This window comes from Megalobrama amblycephala, linkage group LG23, assembly GCF_018812025.1.
Source record: "Megalobrama amblycephala isolate DHTTF-2021 linkage group LG23, ASM1881202v1, whole genome shotgun sequence".
NCBI classification, from domain to species: Eukaryota; Metazoa; Chordata; class Actinopteri; order Cypriniformes; family Xenocyprididae; genus Megalobrama; species Megalobrama amblycephala.
Window position 1 is genome coordinate 8,867,123 of NC_063066.1, and position 20,223 is coordinate 8,887,345.

Below are 20,223 nucleotides of genomic sequence, written 5' to 3' on the forward strand. Positions count from 1 at the left end.
TGTTAACAAGTGATATAATAACTAAATGCCAAAACAGCAGAAAGACTGCTGGAAAGCACAGGCTTTGACATCAACAACAGAATTGATTTCTCCTCTCTTGTAAATGTCCTACCCAACATGACTGATAGTATGGTTTTATTATAGCATTGTTTTGCCCTGCTGTCCACGACACTATCAGAACAATCCTGTGATCCATTCTTAGGTCGCGAACCACTGCCCTAACACACACACACAAACAAACAGAGAGGACTGGAGAGAGGAGAGGGATATAAAAATCCAAGACAGGAAAGATATATCGCCAACTGTTCGTCCCAGCACCCAAAACGCATTCTCTTCATTCTTAATAATTAAAGCAGTAAATCTTCTGCGAGAGGGAGGGAGGACGTGCACACAAACACCACTGGCTCACAGTTCAGAGAGCATTCAAACCTCAGCGCTCGATGCTGGATGTTTTATCATCGGTTCGCTTCCTCTGTGTGAATTTGAGTGCTGATATGTGTTATCCTGTCCTTCCACATGTGCTTTATATGTTGGATTCTCAGTCTAGCCCTGGGCCCCTGGCGGCGCTGCCCAAAGAGTCCAAATCTCTGCCACAACAACACGACCAGGACGACAACTCCCTCTGTTGTGTTTGCTCAGCTGGTCCGGCTTTGTCAGTCAGTATCAAACTCCTTGTTCCTGCCCCTCTACTGTTATTCTTTGCCTCTGTTTAGTTTCTTTGCACTAACATGGTTTGTTGGTTCTTTTGTGCTTTGTTTTGCATCAAAGGGAACATCTCCCATGTACCCTGTTTGTTCACTTGGACAATGACAGGGTCACGGGGTCGCTGATAACAGACGGCTACCTGTAACCTATGAAGTTGAGGCAACCAAGGCTCCACAATAAGGACTGCCTTATGGTCCGGGGCCAGCGTGAAAGATGATGGATGTTGACGGAACTGTCACTGTCCCAATCGGGCCAGTTCTGTGCTGTCACGAAATGTTATCATTTGCATGTGTTTTCAAGTCTCGCCAATTCAAACATTCAACTGTCTGAGACAGTTTTGTGAGCACACACACAAACATGCTCGCACAGAAAGCTGCCTCTCAGACAGCGTGCAAATACCAAATTGAGACCTCTTTCGAGTCTTCTTCTTGTGCTTCAAGGGACCAAAATATGTCAAAATGCCTGTCTTGGAGAGTATTCTAGTAAACCTATGTCTTAAGACAACTTAAACAGTTTCAGAATCACAATACTGAATCTGCGCTTTGTCTTAAAGTGACAGCAGTCTAATAAACCTGCTGCTGTCTGTGTTTTTAATGTTTATCAAACAACAAAGGAAAAAGAAATAAATCACTCACTGCTCTCGACTGAATAACTTTTGTAACTTTAATAAGGATTAATCTATGTTTAATTTATACAGTGAAGACTATGCATTATTTTATTTTGTGAAAATTTTAGCAGGGTGAGTAAAAACGTAGATCCATTACGCCAACCGAGCCAATAGAAATAATCCTTAGTGTTGAGCCCTGTCAACTTTAGCATATATTAGCCAATGTAATTTACAGTAGCACAGATTAAAAACTCATGGCATTGAGTTTAAGTGAGTGCTATATCACTGACCTGAGAAGATGCGCAGACGGTTGCGTCTCGGGGCCCGGTTGCGTCTCGGTGGCCCGAGTCCTGAAACGCCAGTACACTCATCTTCATCATCGCAGTCCCCGCTTTCTAGACCCTCCTCATCCTCGTCTGCCTGGCCCTGTCCGGCTGGGTCTCTTCTCGCAGCGCCCCCTCCTGGATGAGCCTTCCATCGCTTCTCAGGCAACGTCACCATCCGTAAAAGCTACAGAGAAAAGACCATAAGCATAGAGAATGGTGTAAAAACTTAATAAAACAGTACACCTTGATGACCACAGACGTATGCTGAACTTATATGCTATAAAAGCTGTAAAATTAAAACAGTTTTAAAATAAAAACAACAAAAAACACTTCAAAATGATTAAATATATAAAAAGATTCAAAATTTTCTTACTTTACCTGCATGTCAGGTGATCATTAATCAAATAAGAGAACCATCAACATTAAAATGTGTACAATTATTGAAATATTAACTTAAAGGTGCCCTAGAACGTCTTTTTAAAAGATGTAATATAAGTCTAAGGTGTCCCCTGAATGTGTCTGTGAAGTTTCAGCTCAAAATACCCCATAGATTTTTTTTTATTCATTTTTTTAACTGCCTATTTTGGGGCATCATTAACTATGCACCGATATATAGGTTGCGGCCCCTTTAATTCTCATGCTCTCCGCCCACGGAGCTCGCGCTTGCCTTGAACAGCATAAACAAAGTTCACACAGCTAATATAACCCTCAAAATGGATCTTTACAAAGTGTACGTCATGCAGCATGTCTAATCGCGCAAGTACAGTGTTTATTTGGATGTTTACATTTGATTCTGAATGAGTTTGAGGCTATGCTCCGTGGCTAAAGCTAACATTACACACTGTTGGAGAGATTTATAAAGAATGAAGTTGTGTTTATGAATTATACAGACTGCAAGTGTTTAATAATGAAAACAGCGATGGCTCTCCTGTCTCCGTGAATACAGTAATAAACAATGGTAACTTTAACCACATTTAACAGTACATTAGCGACATGCTAACAAAACATTTAGAAAGACAATTCACAAATATCACTAAAAATATCATGTTATCATGGATCATGTCAGTTATTATTGCTCCATCTGCCATTTTTCGCTATTGTCCTTGCTTGCTTACCTAGTCTGATGATTCAGCTGTGCACAGATCCAGATGTTAATACTGTCTGCCCTTGTCTAATGCTTGAACATGAGCTGGCATATGCAAATATTGGGGGCATACATATTAATGATCCCAACTGTTACGTAACAGTCGGTGTTATGTTGAGATTCGCCTGTTCTTCGGAGGTCTTTTAAACAAATGAGATTTATATAAGAAGGAGGAAACAATGGTGTTTGAGACTCACTGTATGTCATTTCCATGTACTGAACTATTGAGGTAAATTCAACTATGCCGAGGTAAATTCAATATTTAATTCTAGGGCACCTTTAAAATCTCAAGGGTTACTTCAAGTAAATAGTTTAGGTTAAAGAGATTCAATTGAAAAAAAGGTTTGGGAATCCCTGGTGTAAAACATGTATCATATATCAGTATGAGATTAGGTTTATGGATTTGTGCTCAGATCACAATCACACTGTAGATGAAAACTGTCAAACAAAGTCACGATGAAATAAATTTGTTATTACTAAAAAGCCAAATATTTCATTTCACTGTGATTTCAGCATACTGAGTAAAATGGCCAACATCTGGAGGGTGGAAACTAGTTAGTTACTGGATAGACTTGGAGAAATATCTGAGAGATTATTGTGGAAGACAAAAGCCATGATTTCTTCATAACAGAATAATTGACAAGAAAAATAAATGTGGTTTTGAATTTTAGTGGTAGGTGACAATTCTTTTAGAGCACATTGTGTCTTAAGGTGTTTAGCTCTTTACTAGTTTAAATAGCATTTTGTGATGTTTTTATAGGCATTGTGCAAAATAAACAAGCTGATATGACTTTCTATTATTTTAAAAAAGTAAAAAGTTGCTTAAAATGCAAAAATAAAAAAAAAAATAAAAAATCAGCCAAGTTCTGGAACCTAAATTACACACTTTCACTACTATTTTTAACCTAAAATCTTGATGTTGATACGTACGCATCCACCACCATCATCTTCTGATTTTATTATGGGTTAAGCAGGTCAGCTGCTTCCTGACAAAAATGAAATTTCATAAACTGCTTCATAGTGGACTACATAGTTATAAATGGTATGTGTAAAACTTCACACTGAGGATTGATTTTGAGCTTGATAAGGTTAAATATATAAAGTTAATGAAATCAAGCCATTCATTTCCAAAAGAATGTTTCTTTTTTTTCTTTTTTTTTTAAGTACTACACTCAAATAGAGTCAGGCATAAAAGGATAAACATAAAATTATTTGATTCCCTCATTGACCGCTGTTGTGTTTTGCCAAACTATAATTGCTGAAAATTCCATCGTCCCCCTCCGTCTTCTGCTTTTCCTTTAATCTTTCTACTCTGTCTCCCTCTTTTATTGATTTCCTTCCGATGTGCGGACACAAGCATGTGCTTGTTGTTGTTGCTTTTTTTTTTCATTGCTGTTGTTGTTTTTGTCTACAGGAGAAAATTGAGATCAGATGGGTCTGGCTATGGATGGCTTCACTCCGAAACAAATCAGAGGGCAACAGCTTCTGACCAGCACACAGATCTCTCTCTCTCGCTCAAAAAAAAAAAAAAAAAGGATAATTATTTTATTATACCCCTCAGAAGATAAACAGGCCTTACTAAACATACAAACCCCTCCATCTGTGATTTAAAGTCAGCACATTCTCAGGAGGTCAGCAGGGAAAGTCATACAACATGTTCCACCAGATCTCCACACAGGCCTCCATTCAGGCCTGAACACGGAAGGCACAGACTGCCTCTGTTTGAACAAGTCCGCAGGGTCGGTTATAGAACCGACAGAGAAACTGATTCATTTATGCAGTTTGCCCACTGGCAATGACACCAAAAAGCATAAACCGGACAAAAGACGCCTGATAACGGTGTGAAAATGGATAGCGCCACCTAGTGAAACCGCACTCCCTCAATGACTTCTGCTGTTCATAAAACTGAAAGATCAACAAACGTGCCTGTTTTCCCTGAGCGGCATTACGGCGAGGAATGGGCCTTTAATGCACTCTTGTTTCAACAGCATGTTTTTGGAGAGCTGCATGAGTTTAAGCCCTAAGCACATTTACTGAGGGCTCTGAATTCCTTCCTGAGGACCGTTGCCCAGTAACGACGTGAGACGAGCCATCCCCACAAACCATTTAAACTCTGAAAGCAAACAGTCGTAAAGAGGAAAAGAGAGAGAGAGAGAAATGCGGTTGAGGGTATTTTAAAACAAACTCTAAAAAAGGTAGAAGGAGAAAAGAAAAGAGAAAAGCTTATGGACAACTGTTTGGCAGAGAAGGCCAAATGGATGGAGCACAGCCACTTGCCCCCTCACAAACACACACACACACAAATACATGCACATGTGCAGTGGCCAGCTGAGGTAGCACAGGATGCTTTGGTTTGGCTGGTTAGAGTGCATTTCTAGTTGGTGCCACTTTTTCACATTGCATGCAAAAGCAGCATGCATTTATTTTGCCTACGATGGTAACAGGTTACAGAATTCACATTGTGCACTCTGCTGTGTAACAGAAGTGTGAATTTATTTTTTCACACATAGCACGCTGAACTCAGCAGAAAACAATGAAAATACACTATAAACCTATTTAACAACTTAGTGTTTTGTAATATAGGCTTTTATGAAGCAATATAAAATAATGGAGTGAATTACTCAACCATTGTTTGAAAAAAGACATCGGTCGCATAGTGACAGGCACACAAACATGGTCTATTCAGTCAGACAATTTAATCAGTATGTAGTCTATGCTCTGAGCAATGGGCATGTTCCATGGTAAATGCCCCCCCCCCTCATGTAAATTAGATTTATTAAGATCAAGTTTATAATAATCACAGATGCAGCTGTGGTCTGACAGGTTGGGGGGAATTAACAATGAGCGTCAGGCGATGGTCGATTATACACAACCGTATAAATATTTGGGTTTGGTAACAATTTTCAGTATTTTTGAAAGTATGCTCACTAAGGGCTCGTTCACACAGAACGCGTCTTTGTGTCTAAAAATGTGAGATGCAGCACTCAGGAATGGTTTTTAAAAAAGCGCAGCGCAAAACGCGAGGGTCTCAAGACGCGCTTACGTGATGTGATAACAGCAATAACGGAAATAATAGACATAAGCAAAGAGCAGAATAGATAGACACTATTTTAGACATGGAAAAAAGAAAATAACCGCACTAGCTATGGCATCCTCCTTCACTAGCTATGGCTGCCGTCAAATCAAACAGCTGCCATGCCAACTTGCTATTGTAAACAGAAGCTCGTAACGCTTGCCCCGCCTCCGAGTTCTTCTGATTGGTCCACTGTTTTGGAACTGATATTAATGAGCAGCGCTGCATGTAAAAGTTGAAAATGTCTTAAAATTGTGCGAGTGTAACGGTCATACATGTCCGTCTAGTGCGTGTTTACATAGAAAAACAATGGAAAGGTAGCGCATTGGGAAAAAAAAATAGCGTTCTGTGTGAATGGCCCCTAAAGCCGGGGACACACCTAACGATTAGCTGAAACATTCTAAGACTGAACTGAACACACATAACGATTGTTTCCTGCGACTGAAGCAGATTTATATACTCACACATGGAATTTGAACACCTACTGTAATCGCAGACTGAATGCAACTGGCTCTGACTGGACGCGTTTGAGCGCGATCAGTCATAAGTATCAATTTACATTCATAATCGGCCTTACAATCGTTAAGTGTGTGCGCGGCTTAAGGCTGCATTTATTTGATCAAAAATACAGTAAAAACTGTAATATTGTGAAATAATACAATTTAAAATGACAGTTTTCTACCATATATATATATATATATATATATATATATATATATATATATATATATATATATATATATATATATATATATTAAACCTATTCTAATATATAATAAAATAAATGTCTGAATATATTTTGAAATTTTATTTATTCCTCTGATGTCAAAGCTGAATTTCTTCAGTGTCACACCCCTAGTGAAAAAAACCTATACCAAAATGTATTAAAATAAATGTATTTCATACTTAGTACAAACCATTAACATATTATTACTGACATATCGCTTGAGACTTACTGATATAAATATTATAATTAAATTTATTTGGAGTACTTCTTTATTGCACAATGCACATTTCTTAATATTAAGCCTAAAATGTGTTTCAATATAATTATTAGTAAGGATCCCAGTATATCAGTCTTTAAATGTAATATATTTCAAGTGTATTAAAGTATACTTGCAATAATCCATGTGTCACGATCACCGTCTGTTCCTGTCAGTTCCCGGACTACATTACCCATAATCCTCTCTGCCATTCACCTGCACTCACTCCACCAATCACTACACTAATCACCACACCCAGCTGCCACGCATTACCAGGACTATAAAGGACTTTCACACACACCACCTCACCGCGAAGTCTTGTTTACTGTTGTAGCAATTCCAAGCATTTATATCCTGTCTGTCGTTACTGTTCCTGCCTGCTACCCGTTATCGACCCATTGCTGCCTGTCCTGACCCTTGCCTTGTCTGCCGTTCTGTGAATGATATCTGCCTGCCTCGATCTACTGCCTGTACCCTCACTACGATTCTGCCTGTCCCTTGCTGTTCCTGTTTGTTCCTGATTGACTCTGCCTGTACGACCATTCTCACTGTAAATAAACGCTGCACTTGGATCCCCTGCCTGAGTCTCCCATTCGTAACAGAAGACTTCGCCACACCAAGATCCAGCAGCTACCGTGAGTGTTTCTGCCACATCCAGCATCAGCATGGACCCAGCTATATGTCTCATCCACCTTCGTCAAGGTAATAGTACCCTGGAGGACCACATTCAGAGGTTTCTGGATATTGCCCATTATGCAGACTGGCCTGACTGTGCTCTTATAGACTTTTTTTGCGATGGCATAAATCAACCCCTCCAGAATAAACTGAGACAAGAGGGACCACGTTCCTCACTTACTTGTTTTTTGGATTATGCATTACTGACTGTTGGCTCTCTGTTTACTGTGGGTGTCGCGGAGGAATGCGACACCTCGCTTAATCATGTAATGGCTGCCGCGCCAAAGGACACTCACAAGATGGCGGCTCCCATAACAGCAACACCAGTCAACGTCTCTGCTGATCGCCCAGAGCAACGTCACGTCTCCGCTGATCGCCCAGAGCCACTTCACGTCTCCGCTGATCGCCCAGAGTCACGTCACGTCTCCGCTGATCGCCCAGAGTCACGTCACGTCTCCGCTGATCGCCCAGAGTCACGTCACGTCTCCGCTGATCGCCCAGAGTCACGTCACGTCTCCGCTGATCGCCCAGAGTCACGTCACGTCTCCGCTGATCGCCCAGAGTCACGTCACGTCTCCGCTGATCGCCCAGAGTCACGTCACGTCTCCGCTGATCGCCCAGAGTCACGTCACGTCACTTCTCCGCTGATCGCCCAGAGTCACGTCACGTCTCCGCTGATTGCCCAGAATCACGTCACGTCGCTGGTCCTGCCCGAGAGCAGAGAGGATTGCGATCCAGCATGAATGATCCTCCACTGACTACAGCACGAGCAGCTGGCATTCCGAAACTCTCAAGCCAGCCGGCCGCTATGCACTCAAGCTCGCCAGTTGCCATGGACTCAAGCGCCCTGGACGCGATGGACAAGATGGCTGCTTTGCCAGTGCCTACGGGCAAGATGGCCACCCCTTCGGTGCTCACGGAGGTAGGGGGCGTTCCAGCCATGGAGTCCGCTCCAGAACCCGCTTCAGCCAGTGAGTCTGCTCCAGAAACCGCTCCAGTCGGTGAACCATCGCCTCATCCTCGGAAGAGGAGGAGGAGGAGGAGGAAGAAGGCTCCTTCTGTTCTTCCCCCTCTTACATCCAAGCCTCTTGTCTTGCCGGCGCCACCCGAGCTCCTCGCTCTGCCAGCACCACCCAAGCTCCTCGCTCTGCTGGCGCCTCCCGTGCTTCTTGCTCTGCCGGCGCCGCCCAAACGCCTTGCCCTGCCGGCACCACCCAAACTCCTTGCCCACGAACCCGCCACCGTCCCCGTTGAAATCCCTAAGAACTTTTTGGGAGGGGGGGCAGTATACCTGAGGGTGGGGAGTTTGTGGGTGGGAACCCTGCATGGCCGCGGTCATCAGCGGCCTCTGAACTGCCCAAACCACCTGACCCGCCGTGGTCGCCAGAGACTCTTGACCTGCCGTGGCTGCCCAAGCTGCCTGACCTGCCGTGGCTGCCCAAGCCGCCTGACCTGCCGTGGTTGCCCAAGCCACCTGACCTGCCGTGGCTGCCCAAGCCGCATGACCTGCCGTGGCTGCCCAGGCCGCCTGACCTGCCGTGGCTGCCCGAGCCTTCTGACCCGCCATGGCTTCCTGATCCGCCGTGGCCGCCCGTGGCACCTGACCCACCGTGGCCGCCCGTGGCACCTGACCCGCCATGGCCGCCCGTGGCACCTGACCCGCCGTGGCCACCCGTGGCACCTGACCCGCCGTGGCCGCCCGTGGTACGTGACCCACCGTGGCTGTCCGAGTTCATGGAACTTACATTGGAGACCCCGTTCCTGTCTGCCGTAGAGCTCCAATGCACCCACCCCCCCTCCCTATTCGTGCCATTTACGGCGCGAGGACGCGCCTTCCGGGAGGGGGACATTATGTCACGATCACCGTCTGTTCCTGTCAGTTCCCAGACTACATTACCCATAATCCTCTCTGCCATTCACCTGCACTCACTCCACCAATCACTACACTAATCACCACACCCAGCTGCCACGCATTACCAGGACTATAAAGGACTTTCACACACACCACCTCACCGCGAAGTCTTGTTTACTATTGTAGCAATTCCAAGCATTTATATCCTGTCTGTCTGTTGTTACTGTTCCTGCCTGCTACCCGTTATCGACCCATTGCTGCCTGTCCTGACCCTTGCCTTGTCTGCCGTTCTGTGAATGATATCTGCCTGCCTCGATCTACTGCCTGTACCCTCACTACGATTCTGCCTGTCCCTTGCTGTTCCTGTTTGTTCCTGATTGACTCTGCCTGTACGACCATTCTCACTGTAAATAAACGCTGCACTTGGATCCCCTGCCTGAGTCTCCCATTCGTAACACCATGTTTGCACAACCAAATATACTCAAGTATATTCTTTAATTAATTACTTCTGGATAACTAAAGTACAAAATAAGTTGTTCCAATATAGCAGATTTTAAGTATATCAATTTAGTATACCAAAAGTACATTTGCAGAGGATTTATACAAGTACATAAATATGTAAATGTATTTGCAGTATACTTAGCATAAAATAAATGTATTTTGGTATATTAATTTTTCACTAGAGATGATCCATCAGTTTTATTAATGCATACTTGCTGAATAAAACTATTAATTTCTTTATTTCAGTGTAGAATATAGAAATGTCTAAGTTAAAGAAGTTTAAAATACCCACCACTAGTAACCACATAAGAACAGCACCCGTTGTAAACTGTATAACCTACATCCTGCAGTGTGTGTTTAAGTGGACTTGTTGCTGTATAAAAGTCTGTGCCTTGTCAAACAAACATGGTTAAAGGGCAAAGGGAAAAACTTTGAAAAAAGAGCAATACCAAAAACTGTGTCCTGCTCCCGCATCCCCACTAATAACTCCCCATTGGCCAACTCCTGATAACCATTTTACAATTTATTGCAGTTAATAAAAGAAACACTCAATATGGTAACCCAGATATCCCTTTATTTTCTGTCTTAGATCAACACTGTCAGAGTGAAGACACAACGTGAGCCTGAAGCTGCAGCGCTGCTACTGCTGTGAATACTGGAGAGCCTTTAGGAAGCACAGAGGATACAACTAAAACAAAATATGCTTGATAAATCAAGAACAAGCCACATATTTAAGGACTCCCCTCCTCCTCTTTCTCTCTGTGGTTCAGAGGCTTTGGGAACACGGAGCTCATGGAATGCAGTGAAGCCCAATGCAAAAAATGCAATTAGTGTCTGTTCAGCCATGCGATCTCTTCTTTCCCTGCACAGAACGCAAAGGAAAACTCCACTCGCAAACTCATACAAAAGGGCTAACATATGGCAAAGTGCTCAGGGCAGAGCAGTCGCGAGAGAGACGCAATGACCACAGACCTGTTGCTGAGCCCCACACCAGGCCTGAACTCTGCTCAGGGTCAGCGCTCAGAGCAATATTGTAATGCCACATGGCAGTTTACTGTTTAATCAAGCAGACAAGCAATGGAGCGTATAAGAGGAGAAAACTCACAGACGGGTTTCTGGAAATTATAAAACCATGACTAAACAATGATTAGCCCAGTGTAGATCTCATGCAGAAAACCTGCTGGCACAATGATATGGTCTTGTGGGTGTGTTGCTTTGGGTTTCCTAAGGTGTTTGCAGTGTTTTGTTTTAGTGTCTTGCTGTGTGGTTGCTATGCGTGTACTTACTGACCCAAGACAATGCATCATTTTTTGGTTAAGATCTTGTATTGACAATGCAAAAGGTGAGCAAAAATGATTCTTAAAGCTCTCCGAACCATTCTTCAACATTGTCATCCTGGAATATGGCCATGATGTGTCTTTCTACATGGTTGTTTAAGAAATGAAAAGCTGCACACTCCATCTTCAAGGGTTAAAAGAACCGTTGCCAAACATATAACATGCTAGAAACATAATAATTACTGTAATAATGATCCATTCATAGATTCTTAAGTGTTTGCCTATTAAAATCCAAACAGCAAAGTTTTTTAGGCCAGGGAGTGTATAAAATGTAACATTTATAATGTTATAAAAGATTTCTATTTCAAATAAATGATGTTCTTATGAATTTTCAAAAAAAAAAAAAAGTCCTGAAAAAACATTGATAATAATAATAAATGTTTCTTGAGCAGCAAATCATCATATTAGAATGATTTCTGAAGGATCATGTGACTCTGAAGACTGGAGTAACGATGCTGAAAATTCAGCTTTGCATCACAGGAATAAATTACATTTTAAAGTGTATGAAAAACATTTTAAATGTGTGTAAAATGTTACATGGAAAATATTTCTAGGAAGTTGAAACTATCTTTTTTAAATCATTAGAGTACTGTTAGATGTAGAAACCAGAAGAGAAACTTAAAACTCATCCTGTCAATAAAATAAAACAATTGTGATTAATCAAATAAATAATTATTTATTGTTTATCTAAATTCCCCTGCAACCCCTTCAAAAGCCATGATTTGAGATACATGTATCTGTAGCATTAACATAAAGGGAGTGTTATACAAGAAAGTTTACATTTAAAGGGGTGGTTGATTATGATTTCACTTTTTTAACATTAGTTAGTGTGTAATGTTGCTGTTTGAGCATGAGCAACATCTGCAAAGTTACAACGCTCAAAGTTCAATGCAAAGAGAGATTTTTTCTTTTAAAGAATTCGCTGTTTAAGGACTACAACAAATGGCTGGTAGGGACTACAACAAGCTTCTTCACAGGTTAGTGACATCACAAACCCTAAAATTTACATAAACCCCACCCCCGAGAACATGCAACAAAGGGGGTGAGGCCATGTTGGGCTGCTTTAGAGAAGAGGAAGAGTTGTTGTAGTAGAGTGTTGTTGTCATGCCGTCATTTTACGCCAGACTGCTTCACAAACGAGGGTCAATTCAACACACAAAAGATTAACATGACGGCACAAGCTAGTCGATGAGCTGAATCAACTCCACAGCAGCTATTTAAATGTATCCACTAACCATTCAGAAACATCCAGTTGCATTCTATAAGTTGTAACTTCTTCCTGAGTCTCTCCATCAGTGTCCGACTCCGGTTTGAACAATGTAAGGCTGAACACCGTTATTGACAATCCTCATTTTAGCTGCGTGAGATTCTCCAGCTTTGTTGTTGTTGAGCAACCGAAGCGTGAGCTGTTAAAGCTCCGCCCTCTTTTGGAGAGTGGCTGGGAGCAGCAGCTCATTTGCATTTAAAGGGACACACACAAAAATGCTGTGTTTTTGCACACACACAAATAGGAGCAAATTTGACAAGCTGTAATAAATGATCTGTGACGTATTTTGAACTGAAACTTCACAGACACATTCTGGGGACATCTTGTGAAAGAGGCATTATAGGTCTCCTTTAAAGTTAGGGGTTTGTTTAAATCCTTAAAACTTAGTTTGAGCAAATAGTTATTATTGCATTAAAAGCACCTTTAAATATTCCTAGATTAACTCCACTCCTTCTAATTTCCGCTCTAAAACAGGTTTTGTAGAAAAATTAATTATCTTTTGATCTCTTCCCTCAGTCTGCCTTGCAATACATCTCCAACACTGAAAAAAAAAATCCACCTACTGTGGAGAAAACATGAGAGGACAAGACTTTTTTTCTCTGTCTCTCTTTCTGGTAACCACAACACACGCTGTGGGGCGGCAGTGAGCAGCTGAGGGTTGTGTACTGCCTGGGTATAAAGACCCCAGAGGGGACGGAGATAAAGCCTGTGGTTTGGCCCTCACACTGCAGCAGCATATCCAGCGTGTCACCGCTCTGAAGTCTAACCCAAACAGGGTCAGTACAGGGACACGGCTTCCCTCTACGGCAACCTACATGTTTATGTGTTTGAAACCGAGGAAACCGGATGAAATGTAGCGAAGGACGGATTTTTTTCCATTCCACCTCTGATTAGCATCATACCGTGTATTGTGCCTGCTCAACACGAAAAACGAGCATGTCTGGACATGCGCCGTAGCTTGTGGTCTGTTCATATAGCGCTCTGTATGTTGCCGTACTGCATGTGCAACAGCTATTACGTTACCGTTCAGAAGTTTGCGGTCAGTGAGATTTTTTTATTCAACAAGGATACATTAAATTGAAAGTGACAGTAAAAACATTTATAATGTTACAAAAGATAACAATTTAAAATAAATGCAACTTTCTATTCAACAAAGAATCCATAAAAAGTGCATCAGGGTTTATATAAAAATATTAAGCAGCACAACTGTTTTCAACATTGATAATAAGAAGAAATGCTTCTTGAGCAGCAAATCAGCATATTAAAATGATTTCTGAAGGATCATGTGACACTTAAGAGGACAAATTTCGAGTATGGGTTACCATACTTGGCCTTCAAGGATTAGTTCACTTCAGGATTAAAATTTTCCTGATAATTTAATCACCCCCATGTTATCGAAAATACATTGAGGTATTTGAGGAAAACATTCCAGAATTCTTCTCCATATAGTGGACTTCAACAGTTACCAATGGGTTGAAGGTCCAAATTGCAGTTTCAGTGCAGCTTCAAAGGGCTCTACACGATCCCAGACGAGGAATAAGTGTCTTGTCTAGTGAAACATTCGGTCATTTTCTAAAAAGAAAAATAATATTTTTTAATCACCATCTTGCACTGCTCTGCGATGCACCATGCATTACGTAATCACGTTGGAAAGGTCACACATAATGTAATCTACCATGGTAGGGCAAAACACTCCCATTTCAAAATCATCCAACATCGTTTTACCTTTTTTTGTAAAGGCCGTTTGACTTAGTCTTTGCACGATTGCTTTGAAAACACTTACTCAGTATTTCCTTCTACGTCACGCTTGACCTTTCCAACATGATTACGTAATGCGTAATACGATGAGCATTTGTGGTTAAAAAGTATATAATTACGTTTTTTTTTTTTTGAAAATGACAAGTCCTTCAAGTCCACTATATGGAGAAAAATCCTGGAATGTTTTCCTCAAAAACCTTAATTTCTTTTCAACTGAAGAAAGAAAGATATAAACATCTTGATTTCTTATCGATTCAAAATTCTTATCGATCCAAAACTTAGTGTACACCACTTCTGTGCTTTATTCTGGAGAAATACGAACACTCTCAAATGCTCGCAGCGCACATCGTTCTTTAGAAAAGAATCTGAATAATCGAATAAGCCTGGTGCTTAACCTCAGTGTAATTTCGTTTGAATTGTAATTTCCTGCATTCTTAAAATGATTACATTATGACCTCTGCCCTACATAGAGCGCTTTTGAATTTCCTCATTCATATGAAACCAACCAAAGGTCACGCACACATAAACAGCCCCAAATGCTCCGGAAAGAGGGTTTTTTTGTGGATAGGTTAGGACCTTACAACCACTTTAGTTGTTGTGGTTCATACTTGAAGAAAGAAGGGATAAAAGCAGTACATTTCCACTGCGTGAGTCATGGAAACTTCAATACAAACCCGCATGCGCGCACAGATTTCATGCATTACTCAACATTTATTGAATTTGAGGTGATAAAGAGGGGGTTTTCGTGGACATTTATTCCCTTTTTCCCTCGCCCAGCGTCCCCTCTCACCTGTCTGAAGCAGAGGCAATCACGCAAGACACTGTGCATCTCAGACAGATGAAAGAGACAGATTAATTTCCCAACTAATACCTGTTGGGACAGGAGCACAAAGAGCAGGCCTCCTCTAGTGGCCTTGGGTGTGGGCTTCTCCAAAGATGATTTATGAGTGTTTTACCACATTTGTCTGAATCAGTTCCTTTGCAATCTAAACAAGTCCCTGTGGTAGCTTCCCCAGTGCTGTAACAAAGCCATTTATCAAAGAAAGCAAGCAAATTACAGATTTGTGTGCCTTTGAACAAAGATATGTTTCATTTGAAGAAAAAAAAGGAAGCAAAGCTACACAATTTCAGAGAACTGAGCTTCCTTGTTACACTACAAATGCGCTTTTCTATAACAAAAACATGGATGGAAGAGATGTGACGAAATGATATATACACACATATGCTTCATCTTTTAGAAAGTTGCACTTTTCCCAATAAAAAAAAAATTGAAGTAAAAACAAAAAAAAGAGAAAAGAATTCAGTGTCCTTTTATCTAGCAGTGTAAATGTTGGCATGTTTGCAGTAAATGTAGGCGATTGTTTGACAGAGCAGTGGGAGCTAAAAGGGTTTTTGATACGAGGGCCGGTGGCTAAATCTAATTAGTGTCTGAGGACAGGCTTCGCTTGTCTTCTGCTCCAGGAATTGACATGTTATCGCCATCGTTCCCAGAGTCATGTGGTCTGACAACAGTGCATCTGATATCACCATCTGACTCTCAGCTCAGCATTCTCTCATGGACACACTTAGTGCGCTTTAAAGCAGTGGTTCTCAAGCAGGAAACCGGGACCCACTAGGGGGCCTCAGCAATTCTTAAAGTCCACAAAGTCCAAAAAGGGAGTCAAAAAAGAATGAAAACCACCATTTTAAAGAGGTAATTCACCCATTCTGTGAAACACACAAAAGAAGATATTTTGAAGAATGTGCTGGCTGCTCTTTTCCGTTACATTAAACAGGCACTGAAGCTTTAAAAAAGGTTCAAAAGCAGCTTAAAGGTATCATATGCGATAGAGTCTTCTAAGGCCACACAATAGGGTTCTGTGAGAAATAACCAACATTTAAATCATTATTCAGAAAGCTAAATAATTCTGGGTAAAAAAAATATAAAAGTTTAATAATTTTTCAATTCTTCATCGGACTGGTACAAAACTTGGTAAAGGTTTTGGCACTTGCTATGTGAAAACTAGGGCTGGGCGATATATCGCATGCGATTTTCACGCGCATTTCATCAGTAAAGTCGGTTCCCTGATTACCGCTAAATCACCATCGCCTGCTTTCAAATGGAGCGCCATTTAATAGACAGAGCCGTAGTTCACTGACAAGCTATGCAATATTGCGTTCATTATCGCAGATGAATCGCCTTCAATAATGAATGCGATATTGCGTAGCTTGTCAGTGAACTACGGCTCTGTCTATTAAATGCCGCTCCATGGTCCAATGGTCCTGAAAAAAATAGCTAACTTGTGCTCCTCGTGGTCAAAAATGACCACATTGGAAATGAATTGGAGACAAATTTCATCTAGTGAAAACTTTTAGTACTGCGGCCAAACAAAATCTTACTGAAAGCTAATTTTTTCAGATATCAAGCTCAAATTTGGAACACAACTTGTTTAGATTTAATTATAATACAGTTTTAGAGTAAAACGTGTTTTTGAAAATATATATTTCATATAAAAACTGAAAATAGTATTTTTGTGCATTTTTCATAACAATAAACGTAAAATTCTGTAACTTTTTTTGGTTATTTTTTAAAACATTTTTCACTTCAGCAATAATTTTCCAAGTGTCATCTTTAAAAAGAGACCAAAATTAAGTTTATGACAGTTTAAGTATTTCGTTTTCAGGTCTCTGCTCAAAAAGTGAAAAAGTGGATTATAATTACAGTGTAAATATAATTTAGTACCATAAATCCCCTAAAAATACTAAATATTAAATGTCATTTTTGACCAAAACATGAACAGCACCGGAGTGTTAATTTTAGACTACTAGTTTTCTAGCCAAGAGAAGTCTATTGTCTATTTCCTGAACACTATTATTCCCATATGTACAGTATAGGCCCTGTGTTATCAAGTAATTCCTCAAGCTCCCTTTTGTTTTAAAATGATTTTGACAACTCTGATCTATAACCTGACCCATTTTTCACATTTATGCAGACAGATGTAAAAGTATAATATGATCTATACAAGCAGCTTGAAAATATCCATTCATGCCGTCTAGAAATGTGTGTGTTTTTACAGTAATGCCCCAGGTCTTATCTTAAGCACCGACACTGAGCAGTACGCCACATGTGTGAGCGTGCACTCCTTCCTCTTCGGTCTTTGTCGCATAATCTAGCTGCTACATTACAGAGACACTGATTTGAGTTGTGAGGCCCCCGTAACAAAAGGAAAGAGAGACAGAGGAGACCCTGTGATGACCTTGCACAGAGAGGAAACAGGAAGTGACACCTCTGACCCGCCGAGAGGCTCCTGTTGTGTTTTCCAGTGAGGCCGCTGATAGAGCACCGCGTTTCTCTGAGGTTCCTCTCTCAGCTCATGCTGGGAGATATACGGACGAGTCATGAGAAACAGCACATAGAGTCAAATCTCACAAGGAGCCCAAGGGAGGTTTGAGTTACACTACAGCCCGAGAAACAACACGGCTGTAACCCTTCCACCTGTATGCTTCTCTCCCTCTCACACAATCACATCTCAAAGTATTCAATCTATAGAATTCTCAAGGTAACAAAAATCATGTTTGTCAGGAACACTGACCCCCAGATGCGAGGCACGGCTCCTGGTGGGGCATAACAGGGGAGAGCATGCAGGGTTACTTTCCTAAATAAGAACTAAGGCCAAAACTACAGATGTAAAACAAAGGTAAAATAAATAATAAAATAAAGTAAGTGAAGAACTAAAATAAAACCTAACTGTTGTTAGTAACATAAAATTACAAAATAAATAAATAAATAAATAATTTTGTATATACAGTCAGAATTTTTGGGGATATCTGCAGGCTATTTTAAAGGGATAGTTCACCAAAAATGAAAATGCTGTCATTCTGTCAATGTCAATTCTGTTTCGTTCATCTTCGGAACACAAATAAGGATCTTTTTGATGAAATCTGAGAGCTTTCTGTTCCTCATGGACAGCTACGAAACTACCACTTTGATGCTTCAAAAAGTTCATAAAGAGATCGTAAACTAATCCATAAGAATCGAGTGGTTTGGTCCAAATTTTCTGAAGAGACTCGATCACTTAATATGATGGACAGATTTAATTGAAGCTTTTATTCACATATAAACATTCATCAACTCACACATTTTTGTGTGACTTTGATCAATTTAATGTATCCTTGCTAAATAGTTTTATTGACACCAAACTTTTGAACTGTAACTAACAAAACCAATGAAACTAACTAAAATTAAACTGAAATTTAAAACAACAGTATTAAAACATAGAATGATAGTAAAAAGGTTGCCATATATTAACTTCCTGAAGTGTTTGTTTAGGCAGTCCAACATGACAACTTCTAGCTCAACCAATGGCGTATATGTTTGGGGTGACACTATCTGTCTGTCTGCACAACTGTAAACAAGAATGAGGTGATACAGGTGTTTGTGAACACTTCAGCCAGCTTAATAGGCACTACATGCAGTTTTGTTTATTTTGTATTGCTGTTATAGTAAATACTGCAGTTCTGGTCTGTCAGTGTCTCAGGAAGTGCCCTCTGTAACATTTCCATGTCACAGGAAGTCTTTCCAGCAGAACAGGATAACAAATATGTCCTGTTAGTAAACAGGTTTGCCGGTGACCATGTAGGTGTAAGACCATTTCCTTCAGCGCAGATGAGCTGTGGTTGTAGCGTTGTTGCTGGCTGGCTGTGTGGTAATTGTAGCCAGTGGGGTGGCTAAAGTGGGTGGGGGTAGATTGGTGGCAGTAGGGGGGCACCAAACTTCTGGCCTCCGGGGGCTTTGCTGAGAGGGCTGCTGGGAGGAGGGTCTGGGGGCTTGAGCCTCATTAACAGCTAACTAATTGGAAGGAAAAGACCTCTCATGTGCTCTGTCTGACCTGCTAGACAGCAGGGGAGAGAGGAACAGATAGATGAAAAAGAGAGGGGGATGGAGGAGAAAGGAGGGAATGTGAGAACCTACTGTACTATAGAGGGAACGGCAGAGGAGAGATGTAAGAAAGTGCCCAGAGGTTGCCTATTTCATAGCGCAGGAGACTCCATGGGGTTTCATTTAACTATCAATTTCGTCTCAGATGTTTCTTGTAAAATTCCTTATTGAAAACAAAAATAAACTCAACTGAGACAATTAGAAATTTTGAAACTAGCTTGACAAGTTACTCTTTTGAAAGAATACTTTAACTTAAGCTATACACTACAAGCTGCTAATAAAAACTAGCTAAGTACAGAGAAGCTATTAAGCAGCATAATCCTTTTAAAATACATCACTAAAATAAAATTTTAATTGATGAGACTACATTATCTCCAATGTCGGGGGTACATATCATTGCTTTTGAGATATTAAAAGGGACCTTTTATGCCATTTTACAAAGTCATTATGTTTCTGGGGCTACTAGAATAGGTTTTCATGCTTGAATGTTCAAAAACATTAATTTTCACATATCTTACATTATTGCAGCACCTCTCTTCCCAGTCTGTCAGTAATGCTCTGTTTAGCTCCTGTCTCAGTGAACTAGTTATCTGCCATATCATATAATGTGAGAGCCACAGTGAATTGTATAATCTGTCCTATCTATCATATGTTGCTGCATCATTTTAATTTTTATATTTTAATTATAAGACATTTAATAGCTTCTGATTCGTCCACATTTTCATATGTATTCACAAACGTATAAGATAAACAAATAGGCCTAGGCTATGCAATTATTTATATTATGAAAAGAAAGTATTATGAAAAGTTAAAGTCTGCGTCACTTTTCAGTTTTCATCTTATATCTTATCTCAACACTTTTTGAGGATCGTGAGTGAACGCGATCATCTCTTCTTCTTTACTACTTTACAGAAGGAAATAAACATGAATGAAAATCCAAAAAATATGTTGAAAGTTGCAGTAGCTTACCGAAATCTGTATCACGTCAGTTCAATCAGTGTTGTAAACAATTTACACGTTGGAAAAGCCATTCATTGACCATAAACTTATAGTCAGCAGCAAGAAAAATAAAACAAA

At 40.7% G+C, this 20,223-nt stretch overlaps 1 protein-coding gene and 1 long non-coding RNA gene across 2 annotated transcripts in view; one reads left to right on the forward strand and one right to left on the reverse strand.

Moving 5' to 3' along the window:
- Window positions 1–20,223, reverse strand: part of gpc3 (glypican 3) — a 186,129-nt gene that overhangs the window by 24,345 nt on the left and 141,561 nt on the right. Inside the window, exon 8 of the mRNA XM_048177130.1 lies at window positions 1,603–1,822. Coding sequence (XP_048033087.1) covers window positions 1,603–1,822 — 220 coding nt within the window. The remainder of the gene's footprint in view (window positions 1–1,602; window positions 1,823–20,223) is intronic.
- On the forward strand, window positions 361–1,773 carry LOC125259485. The gene is made up of 2 exons (XR_007182830.1): window positions 361–656; window positions 769–1,773. It is a non-coding gene; the product is annotated as an uncharacterized LOC125259485 (long non-coding RNA).